We start from the raw sequence: 23,670 nt of genomic DNA on the forward strand, positions 1-23,670 counted from the left end.
ATTTGTTTCAATTTGGGATTGAGCCTTATTCTCAGCAACAATTGTCTAACCAATCAAAATAATCCCCTGGATCTAATTTAAGAATTGCAAATATATGTTGTTTTTTGAAATCATTTTTAAAAAGCCCCACACAACTTAAACTGAAAGACTCTTCTACTGAATAAATAATAACTGACCTAGTGAAGACAGTGGTCACATTTGGAGACCTGTCATCTTCTCGGTTAATGATTCAAATGTCTCTTGTTACCCTCAACTAGTTAAACAAAGTGGATTCTATGCCTAATCAATAATGGAAAATGTTCCATTTGATTTCAGAGGCTGATCTAGGTTTCACAGAAACTTGGTTATAGAGTGCTATAATAAGGGATGCTCAGACTACTCCAGCAGAAATGTAGGAGTAGGAAATGTACTTTTTTTTTTTGAGACACAGTCTCGCTCTATTGACCAGGCTGGAGTGCACTGGTATGATCTCAGCTCACTGCAACCCGCATCTCCCAGGTTCAAATGATTCTCCTGCCTCAGCCTCCCAGGTAGCTGGGACTACAGGTGCTCGCCACCACACCTGGCTAATTGTTGTATTTTTAGTAGAGATGAAGTTTTACCATGTTGGCCAGGCTGGTCTTGAACTCCTGACCTCAGGTGATCTGCCTGCCTTGGCCTCCCAAAGTGTTCGGATTACAGGTGTGAGCCACCACGCCTGGCCACAAATGAAATATAGTATTTAATTAAGTATTTATTGAGCATCTAATATCTAGCACTGTGTTACATGACATACTTTAAAAAAATTAAGCAAGTCTGGGCAACACAGAGAGACTCCATCTCTATAAAAAATAAAAGGAATTAGCCAGCCATGGTGGCGTGTACCTGTAGTCCTAGCTACTCGGGGGGCTAAAGCAGGAGAATAGCATGAGCCTGGGAAGTTGAGCTGCAGTGAGCCATGATGGCACCACTGCACTCTGGCCTGGACAACAGAGTGAGAAAAAATAAAATAAAATAAAAATATTGTCTTAAAAATAAGCAAAAATTAAGTAGTATAAACCGGAAATAAACTGTTTCATTTGACTGAGAATTATGATTACCAACACTAGAATTAACCCAAATTTCATAGCTAGGCCTAACTAATCCAACGTTCAACACAGGGATATAGTTAAGTCAATCAAAGTACATTTGTCTCCTCAAAGGAATATAAATACTAAGCAAATTTATCAATAGCATATGATTGGAAAACATTTTTGATATAAAGTGAAAAAAGATACAAACATATTTTCCAATAACAACAGGGCAAAAGAAACAAAAACTGAAAAGAAAAAAGAGAAAATCTGGGAGGGGGAGCATACTAATATATCAACAGTGGTGGTTTCTGGTTGGTAGGACAATGCATATATTTTGTTTCTTCTTTTGACTCTACAGTATTTTCTATAATGAGTATGTTCCTTTATAAGAAGAGAAAATTTATATTGAACTACTTACAATTCCTACAAGCCACGAATCCACATTCACAACTCACAATTTAGACTCCTCTATCTCTTTGGAATGCCCTTTCCTCTACCTCTCACTCCTAAACTATGGAATGCCCTTTCCTCTACCTCTCACTCCTAAACTAATCGGTCTTTGCAGCTTCTCTGTGCCTTTCTCAGAACTCTTTCTACCAGCCATTCAGCTATTCTCCCACAGTTTGTTTCTTTGGTAGTAGCACCCTATGCATTATCTTTTTTATCCTTCAGCCAGTCAGCTATTCCCCCACAGTTTATTCCTTTTAGTAGAAGCACCCTACACATTATTATTATCATTTTTAAGATGGATTCTCACTCTTGTCACCCAGGCTGGAGTACAGTGGCGTGATCTTGGTTCACTGCAACCTCCACCTCCTGGGTTCAAGCGATTCTTCTGCCTCAGCCTCCTGAGTAGCTGGGATTACAGGTGCCCGCCACCACCTAGCTCAGCTAATTTTTGTACTTTTAGTAGAGACGGGGTTTCACCAAGTTAGCCAGGCTGGTCTCAAACTCCTGACCTTAGGTGATCCGCCTGCCTCAGCTGCCCAAAGTGCTGAGATTACAGGCATGAGCCACCACGCCTGGCCCCTACACATTATTTTATACTTACCATTTACATGTTTCTTCCCTAAGTGGACTATGAATTTTTTAAGAGGAATATACATAACTGGCTCTCTCAATAGTGCCCTGACCTACATCTACAATTGCCATTAAAAACAGTTTGTTGGCTGGAATTGTTGAATTTAGGCACACATGAGGATGAGGTCCATCCTATATCCATCTGACTAAGGGAAACTGTCTCCTGAGCAGAGACTCTACTTTTCTAAAATACCTTTCTTTTATGAGTAAGGTGAACTAGTTAAATAAGAGAACAATGAGATGTAAGGTATTAAGTCACAGCCATCACTAGCATTAAGTTATTGCTCACACAATGTGATGAGCATCTTATTTACAGAAAGATTCATTTTTGTAGTACCATGCAATAACATTTCCTTAGCACAATTAATTTCAACAAATAGGTGTTCTCAAATAGTGAACATATATATACTTTTTTTTTTTTTAATGGGGTCTCATTCTGTCACCCAGGCTGGAGTGCAGTTGTGGGATCATAGCTTACTGTAGCCTTGGACTCCTGGGCTCCAGGGATCCTCCTGCCTCAGCCTCCCAAGTAGCTGAGATTATAGGCATGAGCCACCTTACTTAGCTACACATTATTTTTCAAACTGAAAAGTGACTGATAGACTTTAATATACATGAAAATAATGATAGTGGACTAAGTCAAAACTCAAAAAATAATGCAAAGGTTTCTACTTTGGTCAACTGGATGAACAGATGGATAGTGATGCCACCAATTTTAATGGAAATATAGGAGATGCACATTTTGAGTTCAGTTTTTGACATGTTGAGCTTGAGGTCTCTTCAGGAATGTTCAGTGATATTAGACATTAGTCCTAAAATCATTTTAGATTCTGAAAAGGACACAGTCATTAAGGATTTATATAACATCAGCAGGATAATTAAAAACCAACAGGCTCTGGTTTTCTTTTCCTTTTTTTAAGATTTTCTGAAATTAGAATTACAACAAATGCAGTCCTTTCCGTGTGTTGGCCTTCATTGTGAAGCCCTACCTTTAATCGACAACTTACCTGAAGGCAATGAGCCCTTCTGATGTGATGCGTGCTGTAACTGGAGAATATGAAAGCAGTCATTTAAGCAGTTCATAGTTGCCATGGAAGTAGCTTTGAGCATTAAGAGATCCTGGTCCAAGGAACTAAGATGGCCAGAAGTAGGAAGGCATTCAATTCGTCTAATTAAATCTCTTTGTTGTCCTTCAGCATGAGACATCATCTAAGGAAAAAACAGTTCTGTGGGTCCTACTCGTGATTTCTGTAAAACGTGTATACATACAGTTGCCATTTTAATTACCAGATTCAGCTTCTGAGCCATTTTTAAAGACCCACTAGGCCAGGCACAGTGGCTCACACCTGTAATTCCAGCATTTTGGGAGGCTGAGGTGGGAAGATAACTTGAGCCCAGGAGTTCAAGACCAGCCTAGGCAACCTAGAAAGACCCCATCTCTACACAACATTTTAAAAATTAGTCAGGCATGGTGGCACATGCCTGTAGTCCCATCTACTTTGGAGACTCAAGTGGGAGGATCACCTGAGCCCAGGAGGTTGAGGCTGCAGTGAGCCATGATCACGCCATTGAACTGCAGCCTGGGTGAAAGAGTAAAACCCTGTTTCAAAATTAAAAATAAATAAAAAATAAAAGACATAATGGGCCATATTAGGCTTTCTAAAAGTTTGTTTGGCTATTTTCATTTAATGAACATTTAATGGTGCTTATCAATTGGGCAAAAGATTGTTAATTAAGGCAGCTGCAATTTTTCTTTGGAAGCAACAAAACGTAAAAGACCTGGCACTTTTTATTAAGAGTATTCCAGCATTTTGGGAGGCCAAGGTGGGCAGATCACAAGGTCAGGAGATCGAGACCATCCTGGCTAACATGGTGAAACCCTGTCTCTACTAAAAATACAAAAAATTAGCCAAGCGTAGTGGCAGGCGCTTGTAGTCTCAGCTACTCGGAGGCTGAGGTAGGAGAATGGCATGAACCCAGGAGGCAGAGCTTGCAGTGAGCCGAGATAGAGCCACTGCATTCCAGCCTGGGTGATAAAGTGAGACTCTGTCTCAAAAAAAAAAAAAGAGTATTAAGCCATCAAATTATCAGAAAGATTCTAGAAGATCCTTAACAGGAGAATCAAATACTTCCTTCCAAAGTTAAACTAAGTTCCAGTCTGGGCTCTCAACCACTTACTTTTTATACCTTTGGTCAGACTCAATTTGAATCTACTATGAGTGCATAGTGGCTTTCCTGCTTCCTCTTTCCTAACCAAACTTTCTGGTCCTGTTATGCTGATTTTGGACCGAGTACTGGATGCAAGCTTTTCAGTTTGAAAGATTTTAATACACTCTGCTTTTATTAGGAGCATTGTACAGCTTTCCTAACAGAACCAATGGAGTAACAATGATGAGCAAGCCAATTTTTTAGAGGAAAACTGAATTTATGATGCTTAATGACTTTCAGTTGTGAGCAGAAGGTTCTCTAATGGACCATCCTCTGGACACTAGCTTAATTCACATAGAAACTTTACATAGTGGACAGACTCTTTTAGCTTTCAGAGGCTCTGTTCCAGGTGATATTTTTTTCCTTTTTTTGAGATAGGGTCTCACTTTGTCGCCTAGGCTGGAATGCAGTGGTGCAATCATGGCTCACTGCAGCCTTGACCTCCCGACCTCTGAGGCTCTCACCTCAGCCTCTCAGATAGCTGGAACTACAGGTGTGTGCCACCATGCCTGGCTAATTTTTTGTATTATTTTTTAGTAGAGACAGGGTTTTGCCATGATGCCCACGCTGGTCTCAAACTCCTGGGCTCAAGCGATCCACCCACTGTGGCCTCCCAAAGTGCTGGGATTACAGGCATGAGCCACTGTGCCCAGCCCAGGTGATTTTTGATACGGCTCACCAGGGGGCAAGTGAAAAAGGTGTGCAAAATGATCCTACTAAGCAAATCACTGTGTCATATATGGAATAGTTCCTGAAAACATGTACCATAGTTAAGGATCAAACATTCACCCGTCCCAGAAAAAAAGGTTTCATAAAAGGACAAATTGTATGTAGGTATGATGCTATCTATTAACATATACACATCTATACATGCATATATAGTGTGCTTTGTGTGTGTATAAATGTTTTTGTATATAAATTTAGGAACCAACTCCCACTAATCCAAACTTATGAACAGGTAGAACCACTCTGAAATACAGTGCGGCAATATCTGCTAGACATAAGTAAATATAATTTATGATCCAACGATTACACTCTTAGCTACCTAATCAAGAGATATATACATGCATATGCTCAGCAACTCAGATCCATCAACACCAGAATGGATAAAAAATATTATAGCATAAGCATACAGTGAATATTATATAGCAATGAAAAGGAATATTTACACTCAACATCCTAAATAAATCTCAAACACATACTGTGAACTGAAAAGCAGCCATACCCGAAGGAGTACATACTGTATGACTCCAGTTTTAGAAGTATCAAAAATAGGTAAAATAAATTTATGGTGTTAAAAGTCAGGATAGTGAGGAAGGGTGTTGTGATGAGGGACATAGAAGTGGCCCTAGGGTGCTCATAACATTTAACTTCTTGATCCAGGAAGTCATTATGCAGAAATTACAAGAGGCACACTTGTAATTTGTGTACTTTTCTATAGTATGTTATAAGCCAATAAAAGTTTAACAAAGGAAAAAAAAATCTCAAGACATTCACAGCATAATCAGAAGTCACAATATAAGAACACTTGAAAGAGAAAATAGTATGCTTCTTTGTGTAGAAGGACCAAAAGAGCCACCTGCTAGTATTGGTGGTAGAAGTGGTCTAAGAAAGTAATGTTCTTGACTAGAAAAAATAAAATTTAAAATATAATTGTATCTTTGGGAGGCCAGGGTGGGAGGGTCACTTGAGGCCAGGAGTTCAAGCCCATCCTGGGGAACATAGCAAGATGCCATCTCTAGGGAAAAAAAAAATGGTAAAAATAAGCTGTGTGTGGTGGCATGTGCCTGTAATCCCAGCTACTTGGGAGGCTGAGGTGGGAGGGCTGCTTGAGCTCAAGAGTTGGAGGCTGCAGTGAGCTATGCACTCCAGCCTGGCAACAATGAGACACTGTCTCTCAAAAAAGATACATATATGATACGGTTTGGCTGCAACCCCACCCAAATCTCATCTTGAATTTCCGTGTGTTGTGAGAGAGACCCAGTGGGAGGTAACTGAATCATGGGGTCAGGTCTTTCCCGTGCTGTTCTCATGACAGTGAATAAGTCTCACGAGATCTGATGGTTGTATAAAGAAGACTTCCCCTGCACAAGTTCTCTCTTTGCCTGCTGCCATCATGACTTGCTCTTCCTTGACTTCTGCCATGACTGTGAGGCCTCCCCAGCCATGTGGAACTGTAAGTCCATCCAACTTCTTTTTCTGTATGAATTACCCAGTCTTGGGTATGCCTTTATCAGAAGCATGAATATAGACTAATACAGTAAATTGGTACCAGAAGTGACAAGCTGTTGAAAAGGTACCCGAAAATGTGGAAGCGACTTTGGAACCGGGTAACAGGCAGAGGTTGGAACAGTTTGGAGGGCTCAGAAGAAGACAGGAAAATGTGGGAAAGTTTGAAACTCCCTAGAGACTTGTTGAATGGCTTTGCCCAAAATGCTGATAGCAATATGGACAATAATGTCCAGGCTGAGGTGATCTCAGATGGAATTGAGGAACCTGTTGAAACTGGAGCAAAGGTGACTTGTTAGGTTTTAGCAAAAAGACTGGTGGCATTTTGCCCCTACCCTAGAGATTTGTGAAACTTTGAACTTGACAGAGATGATTTAGGTATCTGGTGGAAGAAATTTCTAAGCAGGAAAGCATTCAAGAGGTAACTTGGGTGGTGTTAAAGGCATTCATTTTTGTAAGGGAAGCAGAGCATAAAAGTTCAGAAAATTTGCAGCCTCATGACATAATAGAAAAGAAAATCCCATTTTCTGAGGAGAAATTCAAGCTGGCTGCAGAAATTTGCATAAGCAACTAGGAGCCAAATGTTAACCCCCAAGACAACGGGGAAAATGTCTCCAGGGCATGTCAGAAGTCTTCATGGCAACCCCTCTCATCACAGGCCCGGAGACCTAGGAGGAAAAGGTGGTTTCATGGGCCGGGCTCAGGGTCCCCATGCTGTGTGCAGCTTAGACGTTTGGTGCCCTGTGTCCCAGGAGCTCCAGCCGTGGCTGAAGGAGGTCAATGTAGAGCTCATCTGTGGTCTCAGAGGCTTCAGGTGTCTCAGGTCTTAGCAGCTTCCATGTGGTGTTGAGCCTGCTAGTGCACAGAAGTCAAGAATTGGGGTTTGGGAACCTCTGCCTAGATTTCAGAGGATGTATGGAAACACCTGGATGCCCAGGCAGAGGCCTGCTGCAGGAGCAGAGCAGTCATGGAGAACCTCTGCTAGGGCAGTGCGGAAGGGAAAGGTAGGGTCAGAGCCCCCACACCGAGTCCCTGCTGGGGCACCACTGAGTGGAGCTGTGAGAAGAGGGCCGCTGTCTTCCAAAACTCAGAATGGTAGATCCACTAACAGCCTGTACCATGTGCCTGGAAAAGCCACAGACACTCAATGCCAGCCCATGAAAGCAGCCAGGAGGGAGGCTATGCCCTGCAAAACCACAGGGGCAGAGCTTCCCAAGACCATGGGAACCCACCTCTTGTATCAGCGTGACCTGGATGTGAGACATGGAGTCAAAGGGGATCATTTTGGAGCTTTAAGATTTGACTGCCCTATTGGATTTTGGACTTGCATGGGGCCTGTAGCCCCTTTGTTTTGGCCTTTTTATCCCATTTGGAATGGCTGTATTTATCCAAGGCCTGTACTCCCATTATATCTAGGAAGTAGCTAACTTGCTTTTGATTTTACAGGCTCACAGGCAGAAGGGACTTGCCTTGTCTCAGATGAGACGTTGGACTGTGGACTTCTGAGTTAATGTTAAAATGAGTTAAGTCTTTGGGGAACTGTTGGGAAGGCATGATTGGTTTTGAAATGTGAGGAGATGAGATTTGGGAGGGGCCAGGGCAGAATGATATGGTTTGGCTGTGTCCCCACCCAAATCTCGTCTTGAATTCCCACATCTTGTAGGAGGGACCTAGTGGGAGGTAACTGAATCATCAGGGTAGGTCTTTCCCATGCTGTTCTTGTGATAGTGAATAAGTCTCAGGAGATCTGATGGTTTTATAAAGAGGAGTTCCCCTACACAAGTTCTCTCTCTCTCTTTGCCTGCTGTGATCCATGTAAGACATGACTTGCTCCTCCTTGCCTTCTACCATGATTGTGAGGCCTCTCCAGCCATTTGGAACTGTATGTCCATTAAACCTCTTTTTCTGTATAAATTACCCAGTCTCAGGTATGTCTTTATCAGCAGCGTGAATATGGACTAATACTATATATATATAATATGTACATATTACATATACAAAGTGTGTGTGTATATATATACACACATACACACACATACTTTAAAGCAGACAAGATATATAGTAAGATATATATCGATAGTAAGATATATATAGTGTGTATATATATGTGTGTGCATATATATGTGTGTGTGTGTGCGCGCGTGTATATAAATAACTTGCCGAGTCTGCTTTAAAACAAAGTATATAATTATAGCATAAATGTTAAAAGTTGGTAATGGCTCTCTCCAAAACAAATTAGCTAATCAAATCTATTCAAAGAAATGGAAAAGTGATTTGCGAAACTGTTTTAGTGATTGTTCCTTGACACTATAAAACCAGGTCCTTTAAAAAAAAAAAGAAAACTTCAAGAAAGCTGAAACCTTGGTGAACCTGTGTTTTGTAGCTAGAAATGGCAATTGTAGTGATAGGAGTGTATCATTCAGGTGGCATATAATTTGTCTGAAAACCAAATTAGAATCATGATTTTAATTACTTGTGTTTTAAGTTTCTGTCTCACTTACTAGACTGGTCATTTGAGTTACTCCCAGGGCATAGCATAGTACTGGCATGAAGCATGGACTGAAAAAGAAGGGAACTGATAAGTAGTACTAATAAGAAACAGTAAATAGTAAACAGATGATTTTAATAAAGTAAAGCTTTTGTAATAAATTCATTTTCAAGGACAATATGATACTACTCACAAGAGTTAACTGCTTTTAGGCTGGGTGTGGTGGCTCACGCCTATAATCCCAGCACTTTGGGAGGCCGAGGCGGGTGGATCGCCTTAGGTCAGGGGTTCGAAACCATCCTGGCCAACATCGAGAAACCCTGTCTCTACTAAAAAAATATAAAATTAGTAGGGCATGGTGGATGCCTGTAGCATGCCTGTAATCCCAGCCATTTGGGATGGTGAGGCAGGAGAATCGCTTGAACCTGGGAGGCGGAGGTTGCAGTGAGCCGAAATCGTGCCATTGTACTCCAGCCTGGGCAACAAGAGCAAAACTCCGTCTCAAAAAAAAAAAAAAAAAAAGAGTTAACTGCTTTTACAAACTGCTGCCTAATCTAACACTAAACTTACCCATAGATTTGATTAAAATGTTCCTTTCAAACTCACATCAATTTATATCTTTACATCACAACCTCCTGGAATTGGATACTTCTAGAACAGTAATTCTCAAAGTGTGCTCTGCAGAGACCCCTGTGAGACTCCTTTCAGAGAGTCTGTGAAGTCAAACTATTTGTTATAATAATTCAAAGAAGTTATTTGCTTTTTTTCACTGTGGTGACATCTGCATTCATGACATAAAAGCAATGGTGGGTAAAACTTCTGGAACGATAGTGAAAAGGCAGTGACACCAAACCCACTAGTGGTCACTGTATTCTTTACCTGTCATGTGCTCACAGAAAAAAAAAAAAAAAGCCAATTTACTTAAGAACGTCTTTGTAAAGCAGTAAAAATCATTAAATTTACTACATCTTGACTCAAGTACACATTTAAAAAATTCTCTATATAAAAAGTGGGAAGTACATATAAAGCCTTCTGTTGCATACCAATATACAGAGGTTGCCTAGAGAAAAAGCACTTGTGTGACTGACTTGTAAGCTGAATTAGCTATTTTTTGTTTGTTTGTTTGTTTGTTTCCATGGACTACTATTCTGATGTGAAAGAAAGAAAGAAACTATGGAGATTCAGGTTTGGGGAATGAGTTAGACATTTTCTCAAGATTGAATAAAATGAGGTTATCGAAAAAACAACAGTATTTGTTACCAATTTCAAAATTTGAGCTGTAAAATGAAAATCAGAATTTCAGACAACCTTATCTGGTATATCTGACAGCTTCCCAATACTTTTCTGATGACACTGGGGATGTTAATAAATGTGAATTTTACTCACTGTATAATAATAAAATGGATCAATATTTGCAAGATCTGCATAACTCTGTAAACTAATATCTCCAAAATGACTAATGAATGCACAGTGTTACAAAATCATGGCTAGGTTAAAGATGCATTCAAAGTGCAGGACAGACCAATGGATTTTCATGTAACAAAATACAAAAAGTTCACTGATATGTATTAGATTCCACACTGCATCTAACATTTAAGAAACTATCAGTTGTCAAGTTTTGGTATAGTATCAAAGAATAGCCACAATTATCTAAAAAGGCTATTACAATGTTTCTCTTTTTTCCAAACACATTATCTGTGAATGGCCAAATTTTCATCCTGTAGTTCAAGTAAAACAACATACTACAGTAGACTGAATATAGAAACAGATATGAGAATTCTGTTGTGTTCTGTAAGGCCAGACATTGAAGGGACTGCAAAATGTAAAACAATCCACTCTTTTCAATAATGATTTTGTTTTGGTAAAGATAACTTTGACATAAAAATGTTATTTATGCTAACATGTACTAGGTTTATTAATTTTTATTTTTTTCTTAATTAACAAGTTACTTTAACTCCTGTTTTAATTTCTAATAAGGTAAATATTAATAAATTTAACCCATTTAAAATAAAAGCTGGCCAGGTGCAGTGGTTCACGTCTGTAATCCCAGCACTTTGGGAGGCCAAGGCAGGCAGATCACTTGAGGTCAGGAGTTCAAGACCAGTCTGGCCAACATGGTGAAACCCCGTCTCTACTAAAAATGAAAAAATTATCCAGGCGTGGTGGTGGGCGCCTGTAATCCCACCTACTTGGGAGGCTGAGGCAGGAGAATTGCTTGAACCTGAGAGGCGGAGGTTATAGTGAGCCAAGATCACGCTACTGCATTCCAGCCTGAGCAACAAGAGCAAAACTCCACCTCAAAAAATAAATAAATAAATAAAAAGACTAGGAAACAATATGCCTCCAGAGACTAGATTATAATGACTTTATATTAGCAATAAACCAAATTTTAAGGGAAAAATTGGTTCTGGAGGTATTTAATATTTGTCTGAAGGACAAAAAATGATATAAACATTCCAAAAGGACTGTTTTCTCAGAAACAGAATTATTCCATTGGAATATAGAAACATTCCTAACGTAGTTATAATCTTACAGTTTGACTTAATCTTACAGTTTGTTGGGTTCTTAAATGCAAAAATACCAACCTAGTGAAGACACAGATGCTCAGCTAATACTTTTTTTTCTTTGGCATGTGTGGGGGTCAGGGAGTGGCAGTGACACAGGGAGTGCCAAACTGTGGTTACCACCCAAACCCTAGAATAATTTCTAGAGCCATAATTCAAGGAGAGACTGCCATTAAACTATGTCAATTCTGTAAGTTGATGCTGGACCTTCCCAAAGAGGTGGCTGTGAAACTTTAGGGACTCATTCGTTCTACACTCAAGTGCCAGAGTTACATGTTAAATATTAACATGCTATTATAATGATATGAAATGTATATTTAAAGACACATAACATTGGAGTGTGGCAGTATTACCACTGAGTCAGTAAGAACAACAAAACAATCATTAGAGTTGAAAAGAGAAGGGCAGGTTGATTAAAGTTTTCACAACTGAAGAAAAGCTAACAGAGATATGACAATGGTCTTGGACATCAGGTCACAAAGACTCAAGTACAGTCAAGCAGAAGGCCTCTGTAGAGATAAAATCTTAAATACAAAACCATTCCTTTTCCTTGAAAATGTGCTATAATACATGACAACTTCAATTATATGCTTTTTGCTTGTTTCTAACTTTTTACTGAAGTATACTGACAGTCTACAAACAGATACATATCACAAGTATATAGGCTTAATGAATTTTGATGAACTAAACGTACAAGGTAACCAACACCCAGACCAAGAAACAGAACATTACCAGCATCCCAGAAGCCCGCCTCAAACTCCCATCGCTAGCCATGATTGAAAAGCTCCAAGAATTTCATGGCTGCCTAGTTTTTAAGGGTTAAGGAATACACTATGACATAAGACTGCCCCTGAATGCTTTTCTTTATTCTGTATCTTGAATCTTAACCATGTTTAATGTTTCCTTCTCCTCCACTCTAAATAAAGGTAGAAGTATCTTGGTTTCCTTAAAAGACAAACACCAGCTGGGCATGGTAGTTCACGCCTGTAATCCCAGCACTTTGGGAGGCTGAGGTGGGCGGATCACCTGAGGTCAGGTGAGACCAGCCTGGCCAACATGGCAAAACCCCGTTTCTACTAAAAACACAAAAATTAGCTGGGTGTGGTGGCAGGAGCCTGTGGTCCCAGCTGCTTGGGAGGCTGAGGTGGGAGGATCACTTGAACCTGGGAGGCGGAGGTTGCAATGAGCCAAGATCGCGCGCGCCACTGCACTCCAGTCTGGGTGACAGAGCGAGACTGTCTCAAAAAAAAAGAAAAAAAAAAAGACAAACACTGACATTTACCTACAAATGGAATACCATTGTCATGAATACTAAAATTACAGAGTTTTATGAAAGAGTCTTTTGTAACTGTTTGTTTATATAACACAATTAGAAAGCGAATCAAAAGCTACTGTCTGTGTATCTCAAGCATGTTACTTCATCTCTCTACATCAATTTCTTCACCTATAAACACAACCCTAAATACCTTGACAGAGTTACATTCTCCTAGCCTCCTACCTTGAATCATTTGGGTGTGATTTATGATACTGTTTTCACCAATTCACTACATAGATACCTATAAGCTCTACCAAATTTAATTCAGCAAGTAATGTCTGAAATATTTAGAACTTAACAAACTGCATGCTTTACTAACTACAATTATTTGGTACACAGTTTAAAAGAAAGAGAAATGGTGATATAAGGCAACATCAAGGATTTAATGATTCTATATGTTTGAAATGTTCTATGTATATATTTAGAACTTAATATTTAGAACTTAACATACTGCATGTTCTATTAAGTAGAATTATTTGGTACATAGTTTAAAAGAAAGAAATGGTGATATAAGGCAACATCAAGGATTTAATGATTGTATATGTTTGAAATGTTCTATATATATATATCAGTTTCTATATATATATATCAGTTATATATATGTAAGTTTTTTGTTTGTTTTGCTTTGTTTCAGAGAGAGGTCTCACTATGTTGCCTAGGCCGGTCTCGAACTCCTGGGCTCAGGTGATCCTCCTGTTTCAGCCTCCCCAAGTGCTAGAATTACAGGCATAAGACACCGTGCCCCGCCACTGTTTGTTTTTTTATTTTTTGAGACAGGGATGCACTCTGCTACCCAGGCTGGAATGCTGTCGCACAATCATAGCTCACTGCAACCTTAAACTCCCGGGCTTAAGGAGTTCTCCCATCTCAGCCACTAGAGTAGCTGGTACTATAGGTGCACACCACCACCACTACCAGCTAAAATTAAAAAAAAAATTTTTTTTTAGAGACAGGGTCTGGCTTTGTTGCCCAGGCTGGTCTCAAACTCCTGGGCTCCAGCAATCCTCCCACCTTGGCTTCCCAAAGTGCTGAGATTATAGGCTTGAGCCATCATGCCTGGTCTTTATCAGCCTGTTTTTTTAAAGAATCACTTGTTTGGCTATATAGCCTTCCCACTAGGCTTAATTACCCTTTTGATCATAAAATTTACATAAAAGGAGTCTGTACTTTTACTTGAGAATTGAAAGATACAGACTTTTGAAAAATGACCATGTGCCTCGTACGTGACAGACATGAGGACACTTAGGACACTCTATATAGTCAGGGAATGTTTATGACTTAAAAATTATCTCAGCATACTAGATGGGAAACAATGAAGGCCCTTGAAGACACAAACAGTATTTAAGTTTTTTTGTGACAAAACCAAGCAGGTAAGATCATTTTGTGCATTTTAACTTGACTTTAATTCATACTTACTTCTCTGACTTCCACAAGATGGTCTGGAGGTAAATTAGTTCTTTTGCTCACTGATTGCAGTTTGGAATGTCCAACATTAAAAAAAGAAATGGCATTTTGACTTGGTCTCCTCTGCGATATAGGAGAATTACCACTAGATGCAAGTGAGAAGCTCCGTGACTTCAGAGGAGGATTATTCTGTTAGACAAAGAAAATCATTCCTTTTGTTTTCTTCTTTAATTTAGGATCTCTAACCATCAAATTACCATACACTTAAGACTTACACGTAAGCAGCGTTTAAAATTAAATTAACTTCAGAATTGACTATGAGAACATTTCCGAAGATGATAAAATCTGAGATACTCAAAGTTTAAGCATTTTACATATCCCAAAGTAAACTGATAATTTATTTAGAAAATTATTTTCCAGTTTTGTCCTGTCAAAAAAATATTCTTTCACATTTAACAAATACTAGAATAACAAAAAGTTTCTAATTTCAGATTTTTAAACACCGTTATTTTTTTACTTCTTTTTCTTTTGGAGACCGAGTCTCACTCTGTCGCCCAGGCTGGACTGCAGTGGCGCGACTTGGTTTGCTACAACCTTCACTTCCCGGGTTCACACCATCCTCCTGCCTCAGCCTCCCGAGTAGCTGGGACACTATAGGTGCCCTCCACCATGCCCGGCTAATTTTTGTATTTTTTTTTAGTAGAGACAGGGTTTCACTATGTTGGTCAGGCTAGTCTCGAACTCCTGACCTCTTGATCTGCCTGCCTCGGCCTCCCAAAGTGCTGGGATTACAGGCGTGAGCCACTGCGCCTGGCCTTTTTTTTTCTTCTTGAGACTAAGTCTCACTCTGTCGCCCAGGCTTGAGTGCAGTGGCGTGATCTCGGCTCACTGCAACCTCCACTTCATGGATTCGTGCGATTCCTCTGCCTCAGCCTCCTGAGTAGCTGGGGTTACAGGCATGCACCACCATGCCCAGTTAATTTTTGTATTTTCAGTAGAGACAGGGTTTTGCCATGCTGGCTAGGCTGGTCTTGAACTCCTGATCTCAGGTGATCTGCCCATCTCAGCTTCCCGGAGTGCTGGGATTATAGGCGTGAGCCACTGCACCTGGCCTTAAACACCATGATTAACACAAAAAATGCACTCAGCAATATAATACATTTCGTAATGTAACATGCCAACTACCCTTTGATACAAACTAGTACTTTCTCACTGACAATGACTAGAACCTTACGGTATAAGAAAAGCTGTTGTGTTGGATTTCCTGAAGACTAGGTTTTAGGCCGAAATTACAAACAGTTTTTAAAAATTCACTTCTGGGGGAAACCAACAGGAAGAATGATTTTAAAAAAAATGGTAAAAGACAAGTTATCACCTAGGTATGAAATCCTTTAAATATGATGCCCATATATTACTTTTAGACATCTCTAACCTCAGATTTCAAGTAATGAGACTCTCCTTTCACCTTGAAAAATATTTTTAAAAACACTCCAAAGAAGATATACAAATGACTAACCAATAAGCACATGAAAAGGTGCTCAACATGATTAGTCATTAGGAAAATGAAATCAAAACCACAATAAGATTCCACTTCATATCCACTAAGATAACCATAATAATTTTTTTAAAGGACAGTAACAAGTATTGGCAAGGATATACAGAAATTAGAACCCTCATATATTGTTGATGGGAATGTAAAAGAGTGTGGCTGCTTTGGAAAACAGTTTGGCAGTTCCTCAAAAAGTTAAACATAGAACTATCACATGATCCAGCAATTCTACTCCCAGATAGATACCCTAGAGAAATGACATCATATATTCACATAAAAACTTGAACACAAGTGTTCATGGCAGCACTATTCATAATGTCTATAAAACGAAAATAACCCAATGTCCACCAACTGATGAATGGATTAAAAATAGTATATCTATACAATAAAATATTATTCAATCTTAAAAAAGGAATAAAGGAATAAAGTACTGATACATGCAACAACATGGATAAACCTTGAAAACATGCTAAATCAAAGAAGCCAGATGCAACAAACCCCATATTACATGGTTCAATTTACATAAAATGCCTAGAATACACAAATCCATGGAACAGAAAATAGAGTTTGCTGGGGATTGGGAAGGAGAGAACAGGGAGTGACTGCTAGTGGCTCCAGATTTTTTATTTTTTTGTAGGAGGGATGAAAATGTTCTGAAATTAGAAAGTTGCAATGCGGCCGGGTGCGGTGGCTCACACCTGTAATCCCAGCACTTTGGAAGGCCCACGTGGGCGGATCACTTGAGGTCAGGAGTTCGAGGCCAGCCTGGCCAACATGGTGAAACCTGTCTTTACTAAAAGTACAAAAATAAGCTGGGTGTGCTGATGCATGCCTGTAGTCCCAGCTACTTGGGAGGCTGAGACAGGAAAGTCACTTGAACCTGGGAGGTGGAGGTTGCAGTGAGACAAGATCACACCACTGCACTCTAGCCTGGGCCACAGAGAAAGACTCTGTCTCAAAAAAAAAAAGAAAGTTTCAATGGTTGAACCACCTTGTGAATATACTAAAAACCACAGAATTATGCATATATACTTTAAAAGGGTGAATTTTACAGTATGTGAATAGTATCTCAATTTTAAAAGGCAAAAAATAAAAAATATTCCTTCCTCATTTTTGTATATTAATACTGTATAAAAATCTACATACCTTTCCAATAGCTTCAGTATGATGTTGTGTACATATCTGAAGTCTGCTAACCCAGTGCTGTCGCTCTTTTGCATCTGTAGCTGTTAAAAGAATGTGAAAGTTATTTTATATTTACTTATTTTGGGACACAATCGCCTACAGTATGAAGATCAGATTACTGAAAAGCAGATACTGGTCTTACTCTCACCAGAGCCAACCTCCCTTACTAGAGGGAGGCAGGAAAGAGGCCAAAGCACCAACCTTGTTAGGGAACACAGTAGATGGATGTAGCCACTTCATTAAAAAGGATAAATTACATGCAGTGAGGTGAGGATGAGAGACTGACATGTTGTAATTCATAAAAATAGGTTCTTATTTAAAGAAATAACCCCTTTATTAAGTATTTGATGTATAATCAATACTTTCAGATCTGCAGGAGCATGCTCACTTAGGATTACCATTATACTTTGTGTATTTATTAAATAAAAAACTTCTACACACATTAAATTTATCTTAACAGAAGTTATATGTTATTTTAATGAATGACATTATAATAAATCCCAATAATGTACATTAGTTACTGAAAACTGCAAAAAGGGCATGTAAACTAAACCATGTAAAGGGGTGAAATACATTAAAAAAAATCATTTAAAGTCTATGTTTCTAGATTTTCAGTAATCAGAGTTTCACCTACACAGTTTTTTAGAGGGGCCAGTCCTAAACAAACATACATTGTTGCACTTGAAAACAGTTATTTATTACAACAGATTTCATAAATTCTCAAAGCAGTTCCAAGGTTCAGAATATTGTATTTACATCACTGATGACAGTAGTTTCTATTTCCAAAGCCCATATGAAAGCATGTAATACACCAACTTCTCAAAAAAAGAAGAAAATCACAATATTAATTCTCATATTTCAGTCATACCTCTGAGTTTATATTGTTCTCCACTGGCGGCGTTTACAGTGAAGGTATGAGAATCCTCATCACTGGGTGATATTACAGCTCCTGCAAGCTGCAAAGTTCCTCTAGGTTTCTGATTTCTAGACTGTTCATTCACAAAGTACTCCAACAGCCCAGCTTCATTGTTTAAAACAAAAAACCTGTAATGATTTTTTAAAATCCATAATTTGTAAACATTTTCCCTCAGCAAACTAAAGCAAAGCAAACTTCAATCACTTACACATCTCAGGGTTTTGTTCTTAACAATAAAATCTAAAAGCATTTCAAGAGGTACTTGGAAACACTAGACTGAATTTTCTAGCAGTGACGATTACTAAAAATTGAATGAGTTAGGCCGGGCGCGGTGGCTCACACCTGTAATCCCAGCACTTTGGGAGGCAGAAGTGAGCAGATCACCTGAGGTCGGGAGTTCAAGATCAGCTCGGCCAACATGGTGAAACCCCATCTCCACTAAAAATACAAAATTACCCAGGCATGGTGGTGCATGTCTGTAATCCCAGCTACTTGGGAGGCTGAGGCAGGAGAATCCCTTGAATCCGGGAGGCAGAGGTTGCAGTGCACTGAGATAGAGCCACTGCACTCCAGCCTGGGCAAAAAGACCGAAACTCCGTCTCAAAAAAAAAAAATTGAATGAGTTTAATAAAAGATATAAACCCTTCAGCTGAAGGAGAGGCATTTATTAAGAGGCCGATCAGTTAATGCACAAAAGGAAGCAGAGATACCACATCCTTTCAGAGAAAGATTTTTCCCCAGAATTCATTAACAGAGGGTAAACTGCCAGAGGACAAACGGTAGTGAAAATTTTTATTTAAAATTCACTGGAAATAAATCAAAATATGAGCTCTGAGGTTAAGGCAAGATACACTAGGCAAGATATGCACTGTGATTTAAGACTTAATCAGTGAAATATACAATGAGAATAACAGGGTAAAAAAGACTTCGTGAATGTATCATTAAATAAGTCAAAACTAAAGATTACTTCTCCTGTTTAAAAATGAAAAAGCTGCAATTGGAGATGGTGAAATATAAGGACCTTGAAACTAAATGATGAAATGCTGATACACTCTGGAAAAGAATTTGATGAAATACTGATACACTTAAGAATATTCTGATTTGGTTTTAGATTAACTAGTTTCAAAAATACATTTCAGAAATTCCGATTTAAGTAGTACAATAATTTTTTTTTTTTTTTTTTTTTGAGATGGAGTCATGCTCTGTTGCCCAGGCTGGAGTGTAGTGACACCACTTCAGCTCATTGCAACCTCTACCTCCCAGGTTCAAACAATTCTCGTGCCTCAGCCTCCTAAGTACCTGGGATTACAGGCACCCACCACCATGCCCGGCTAATTTTTGTATTTTTAGTAGAGATAGTTTTGCCATGTTTGCCAGACTGATCTCGAACTCCTGACTTCAGGCAATCTGCGTGCCTTGGCCTCCCAAAGTGCTTGGATTACAGGCATGAGCCACCTCATCTGGCCCCTTTTTAAAAAAGGAATGCTAGGCCGGACGCGGTGGCACACACCTGTAATCCCAGCACTTTGGGAGGCCAAGGCAGGTAGACTGCCTGAGCTCAGGAGTTTGAGACCAGCCTGGGCAACACAGTGAAACCCTGTCTCTACTAAAATACAAAAAACTAGCTGGGTGAGGTGGTGTGCACCTATAATCCCAGCTACTTGGGAGGCTGAGACAGGAGAATCACTTGAACCCTGGAGGTGGAGGTTGCGGTGAGGTGAGATGGCGCCACTGCACTGCAGCCTAGGTGACAGAGTAAGACTCCATCTCAAAAAAAAAAAAAGTAACTCAAAAAAGGGCTGGATGAGTTGAGATCACTTGAATCCAGGAGTTCGAGACCAGTCTGGCCAACATGGCAAAACCCTGTCTCTACAAAAAAAAAAAAAAATACAAAAATTAGCTGTGTGTGGTGGTGCGTGCCTGTAGTTCCAGCTACTTAGGAGATTGGGGCAGGAGGATGATTTGAGCCCGAGGTGGAGGTTACAGTGAGCTGAGATCATGCCACTGTACTCCAGCCTGGGCAACAGAGCAAGACCCTGTCTCAAATAAACTAATTAATTAATTAACATAAAATAAAAATTAACTAAAAAGTTTTAAACTTTTAAAATTCAAGTTGGGCGGCCAGGCATGGTGGTTCGCACCTGTGATCCTAGTACTTCGGGAGGCCGAGGTGGGTGGATCACCTGAGGTCAGGAATTTGAGACCAGCCTGACCAACATGGTGAAACCCCGTCTCTACTAAAAATACAAAAATGAGCCGGGTGTGGTGGCGCATGCCTGTAATTCCAGCTACTCAGGAGGCTGAGGCAGGACAATCACTTGAACCCCAGAGGCAGAGGTTGCAGTGAGCTGAGATCGTACCATTGCACTCCAGCTGGGTGACAGAGTGAGACTCTGTCTCAAAAAAACAAAAAAAAATTCATGTTTGGGTTTAGAGAAGTATGGCATTCTACATGTTAGCCTGTTCTATAATAGAACTTGGTAGACAATTTGATCCAGCTTAATATGCCTGCCCTACAACTACCAATTCTACAAAGTATTTGAGATAGCTGGTTTTCCTGCTTCCTGACAGCTTGTGTGACCTTGAGCTGGTTACTCAACCTCGCCAAGACCCCAGAGAAGCTGTGAATCTGGCACAAGATGGGAACCTAATACAAATGTGTTTGCTGCCTCTAAACCCCTATTTCTCTTCCCCTAAGAACCTAACTTCTGCAAGTATAAAATGCCCAAGCCAGATGAACAAGTGATTCTAATCTTCATTTAATACTGACATCTGAGGCATTTAGAGGCTGCTACTTGGACAGATGTCAACTTTTCCCACCCACTAAGAAGAAGTCACCAAACTTTTAGAAAATGTGGGAAATCCTTCTCTAAAAGGTTTCCCAGCCATGTCTTGTCTAAAGTAATATCAAAATATAAAATTATCGGGCCCTATTTCTGGTCTCTTAGGAGAGACTGATGTGACACAAATAATCACACTTACCTGTATTGCCACCCAGTGACAAGGTTGGTATACTTCATTAAATAGCCATACACATTTTCCATGTGATCACTGTTTCAAAAAGAAAATGCCAAAGTTAGTAAAAAGTAGAAGAAATCTCAGGAATATAATGGTACAATTTTCAAAATAGCTGCAGATACATATATGCTTTATAAATGCCTCAAATTTTATTCAGAAGTAAAATGTATAGGTCAACAGAGGCATTTAATCTCCCAAATTTCATATCTATAGGACTTCATCAATTTCCTCAAAACAAGTACAATACCTCACAAATTATATATTATCATAAATATTCCAAATGTAAAATTATTACACAAATATAAAATTACATAAACATAAAACAAATATACTATAAGTACTATACTATAAATGGGGTGGCCGGGCACAGTGGCTCGAGCCTGTAATCCCAGCACTTTGGGAGGCCAAGGCAGGCAGGAGGATCACCTGAGGTCAGGAGTTCGAGACCAGCCTGGTCAACATGGCAAAACCCCATCTCTACTAAAAATACAAAAATTAGCCAGGCGTGGTGGTGTTTGCCTGTAGTTCCAGCTACTTGGGAGGCTGAGGCAGGAGAATCACTTGAACCCAGGAGGTAGAGGTTGCACTGAGCTGAGATTTCACCACTGCACTCCAGCCAGGGTGACAGAGTGAGACTCTGTCTCCAAAAAAAAAAAAAAAAAAAATTGGGCTGAGTGCAGTGGCTCACGCAAGTAATCCCAACACTTTGGGAGATCAAGACAGGAGGATCACTTGAGCCCAGGAGTTCGAAACCAGCCTGGGTAACATAATGAGACCCTGTCTCTCTTTATTAAATACAATAAATAAATAAATAAATAAATAATAAATAAAGCCCACAACTAGAGGAAAGAATTCTTCTCTAGAAATATAGCCACTTGGGTTTCTGCTAGTTCTTGTACTTCGGCCCAGGTCACAATCAAATTATTTACTTCAGTTCTTTTGAGATACATCGCTTAGAAAAGCAGAGAGCTATATTTTTCGTTTGGCTCCCCTATCTTCCCCAGGCTTCAGGCTCAAGCAGCCCTTTGGCGCCATAGAAAACCCAATGCCCCTAGACTCTGCCTCAAAGAAATTCCCTAAAGAGTTCCTTCTCTGTTTTAGGTACTTAGTACACAGCTCAGCTTCCCAAAAAACTTATTCTTGGCCAAGCGTGGTGGCTCACACCTGTAATCCCAGAACTTTTGGAGGCTGGGGCAGGTGGATCACCTGAGGTCAGGAGATCGAGACCAGTCTGATTAACACGGTGAAACCCCGTCTCAACTAAAAATACAAAAAATTAGCCAGGCGTGGTGGCATGTGCCTGTAATCCCAGCTACTTGTGAGGCTGAGGCAGAAGAATCACTTGAACCCGGCAGGCAGAGGTTGCAGTGAGCCGAGACTGTACCACTGCACTCTAGCCCAGTTAGCAGAGTGAGACTCCATCATAAACAAAAACAAAAACAAACACCAGAAAAACTTACTCTTTGTCTAGTCTGTCCTGTTGCTACATAATCTGAATATATGCTTACATTCTGCATCAATCCATAACAGGTTTGAGGTAGTATACAACCTAAATATTTTCTCAAAGTGCCAAGATATTTCATAATTCACCATTTGGGGAATTACTCCTTAATCTAGGTTCTCTACACCAAGCTTTCATTTCTACATAAGTGTCAAGTGATAGCCATTAGCATGTAATAAAAAACATCACAACTCAATTATAGTTCAATTCCTCTGGTTTTAAGACTGTATATATTCTTCAAATGTGTGTAAACTATGGGGCAAAACTTTCTTAAAACCTTACATATACTTATCTATACCTGAGAAAAACAAAATTTTTATTTCAAAGCAATAAATAAAATACATCATCTTGCCACGCGTGGTGGCTCATGCCTGTAATCCCAGGACTTTGGGAAGCCGAAATGGGTGGATCACGAGGTCAGGAGATCGAGACCATCCTGGCTAACATGGTGAAACTCCATCTCTACTAAAAATACAAAAAATTAGCCGGGCGTGGTGGCGGGTGCCTGTAGTCTCAGCTACTCAGAGGCTGATGCAGAAGAATGGCATGAACCCGGGAGGCGAAGCTTGCAGTGAGCCGAGATCGCACCACTGCATTCCAGCCTGAGCGACAAAGCGAGACTCTGTCTCAAAAAAAAAAAAAAAAAAAAAATCTTTATTTAGTCACTACTCTCATACTACTGAAGGTACGCCCCATTTTGGTCATATCTAAGTTATCTATATCAGTCATTTATCAGCTCAAGTGACCCTCCTACCTCAGCATCTGAGTAGCAGAAACTATAAGAACGTACAACTGTGCCCAGCTAATTTTTAAATTTTTTTGTGGGGACAAGGGTCTCACTATGTTGCCCAGGCTGCTCTCAAACTCCTGGGCTCAAGTAATCTTTCCGCTTTGGCTTCCCCAAGTGTTGGGATTACAGGCATCAGCCAAAAATTTTTAAAAGTGTACAATTTCAGTAACATCAATCACTAAAAAGATCCCACATGTATCTTTTTTTTTTTTTTTTGAGACAGCATCTCGCTCTTTTGTCTAGGCTGGAGTGCAGTGGTATGATCTCAGCTCACTGCAACCTTTGCCTCTGGGGCTCAAGCGATTCTTCTGCCTCTGCCTGCCAAGTAGCTGGGACTACAGGTACCCGCTACCAAGCCCAGCTAATTTTTG

The 23,670-nt window shown here is 39.8% G+C and overlaps 1 protein-coding gene across 1 annotated transcript in view; it reads right to left on the minus strand.

Moving 5' to 3' along the window:
* OSBPL11 (oxysterol binding protein like 11) overlaps positions 1-23,670 on the minus strand; it is a 71,707-nt gene that overhangs the window by 34,499 nt on the left and 13,538 nt on the right. Inside the window, exons 2-6 of the mRNA XM_007985536.3 lie at positions 20,973-21,041; positions 17,943-18,118; positions 17,036-17,115; positions 14,353-14,529; positions 3,140-3,341 (exon numbers count right to left, since the gene is read on the minus strand). Coding sequence (XP_007983727.2) covers positions 3,140-3,341; positions 14,353-14,529; positions 17,036-17,115; positions 17,943-18,118; positions 20,973-21,041 — 704 coding nt within the window. The remainder of the gene's footprint in view (positions 1-3,139; positions 3,342-14,352; positions 14,530-17,035; positions 17,116-17,942; positions 18,119-20,972; positions 21,042-23,670) is intronic.

Source organism: Chlorocebus sabaeus, chromosome 22 (assembly GCF_047675955.1).
Source record: "Chlorocebus sabaeus isolate Y175 chromosome 22, mChlSab1.0.hap1, whole genome shotgun sequence".
Taxonomy (NCBI): domain Eukaryota; kingdom Metazoa; phylum Chordata; class Mammalia; order Primates; family Cercopithecidae; genus Chlorocebus; species Chlorocebus sabaeus.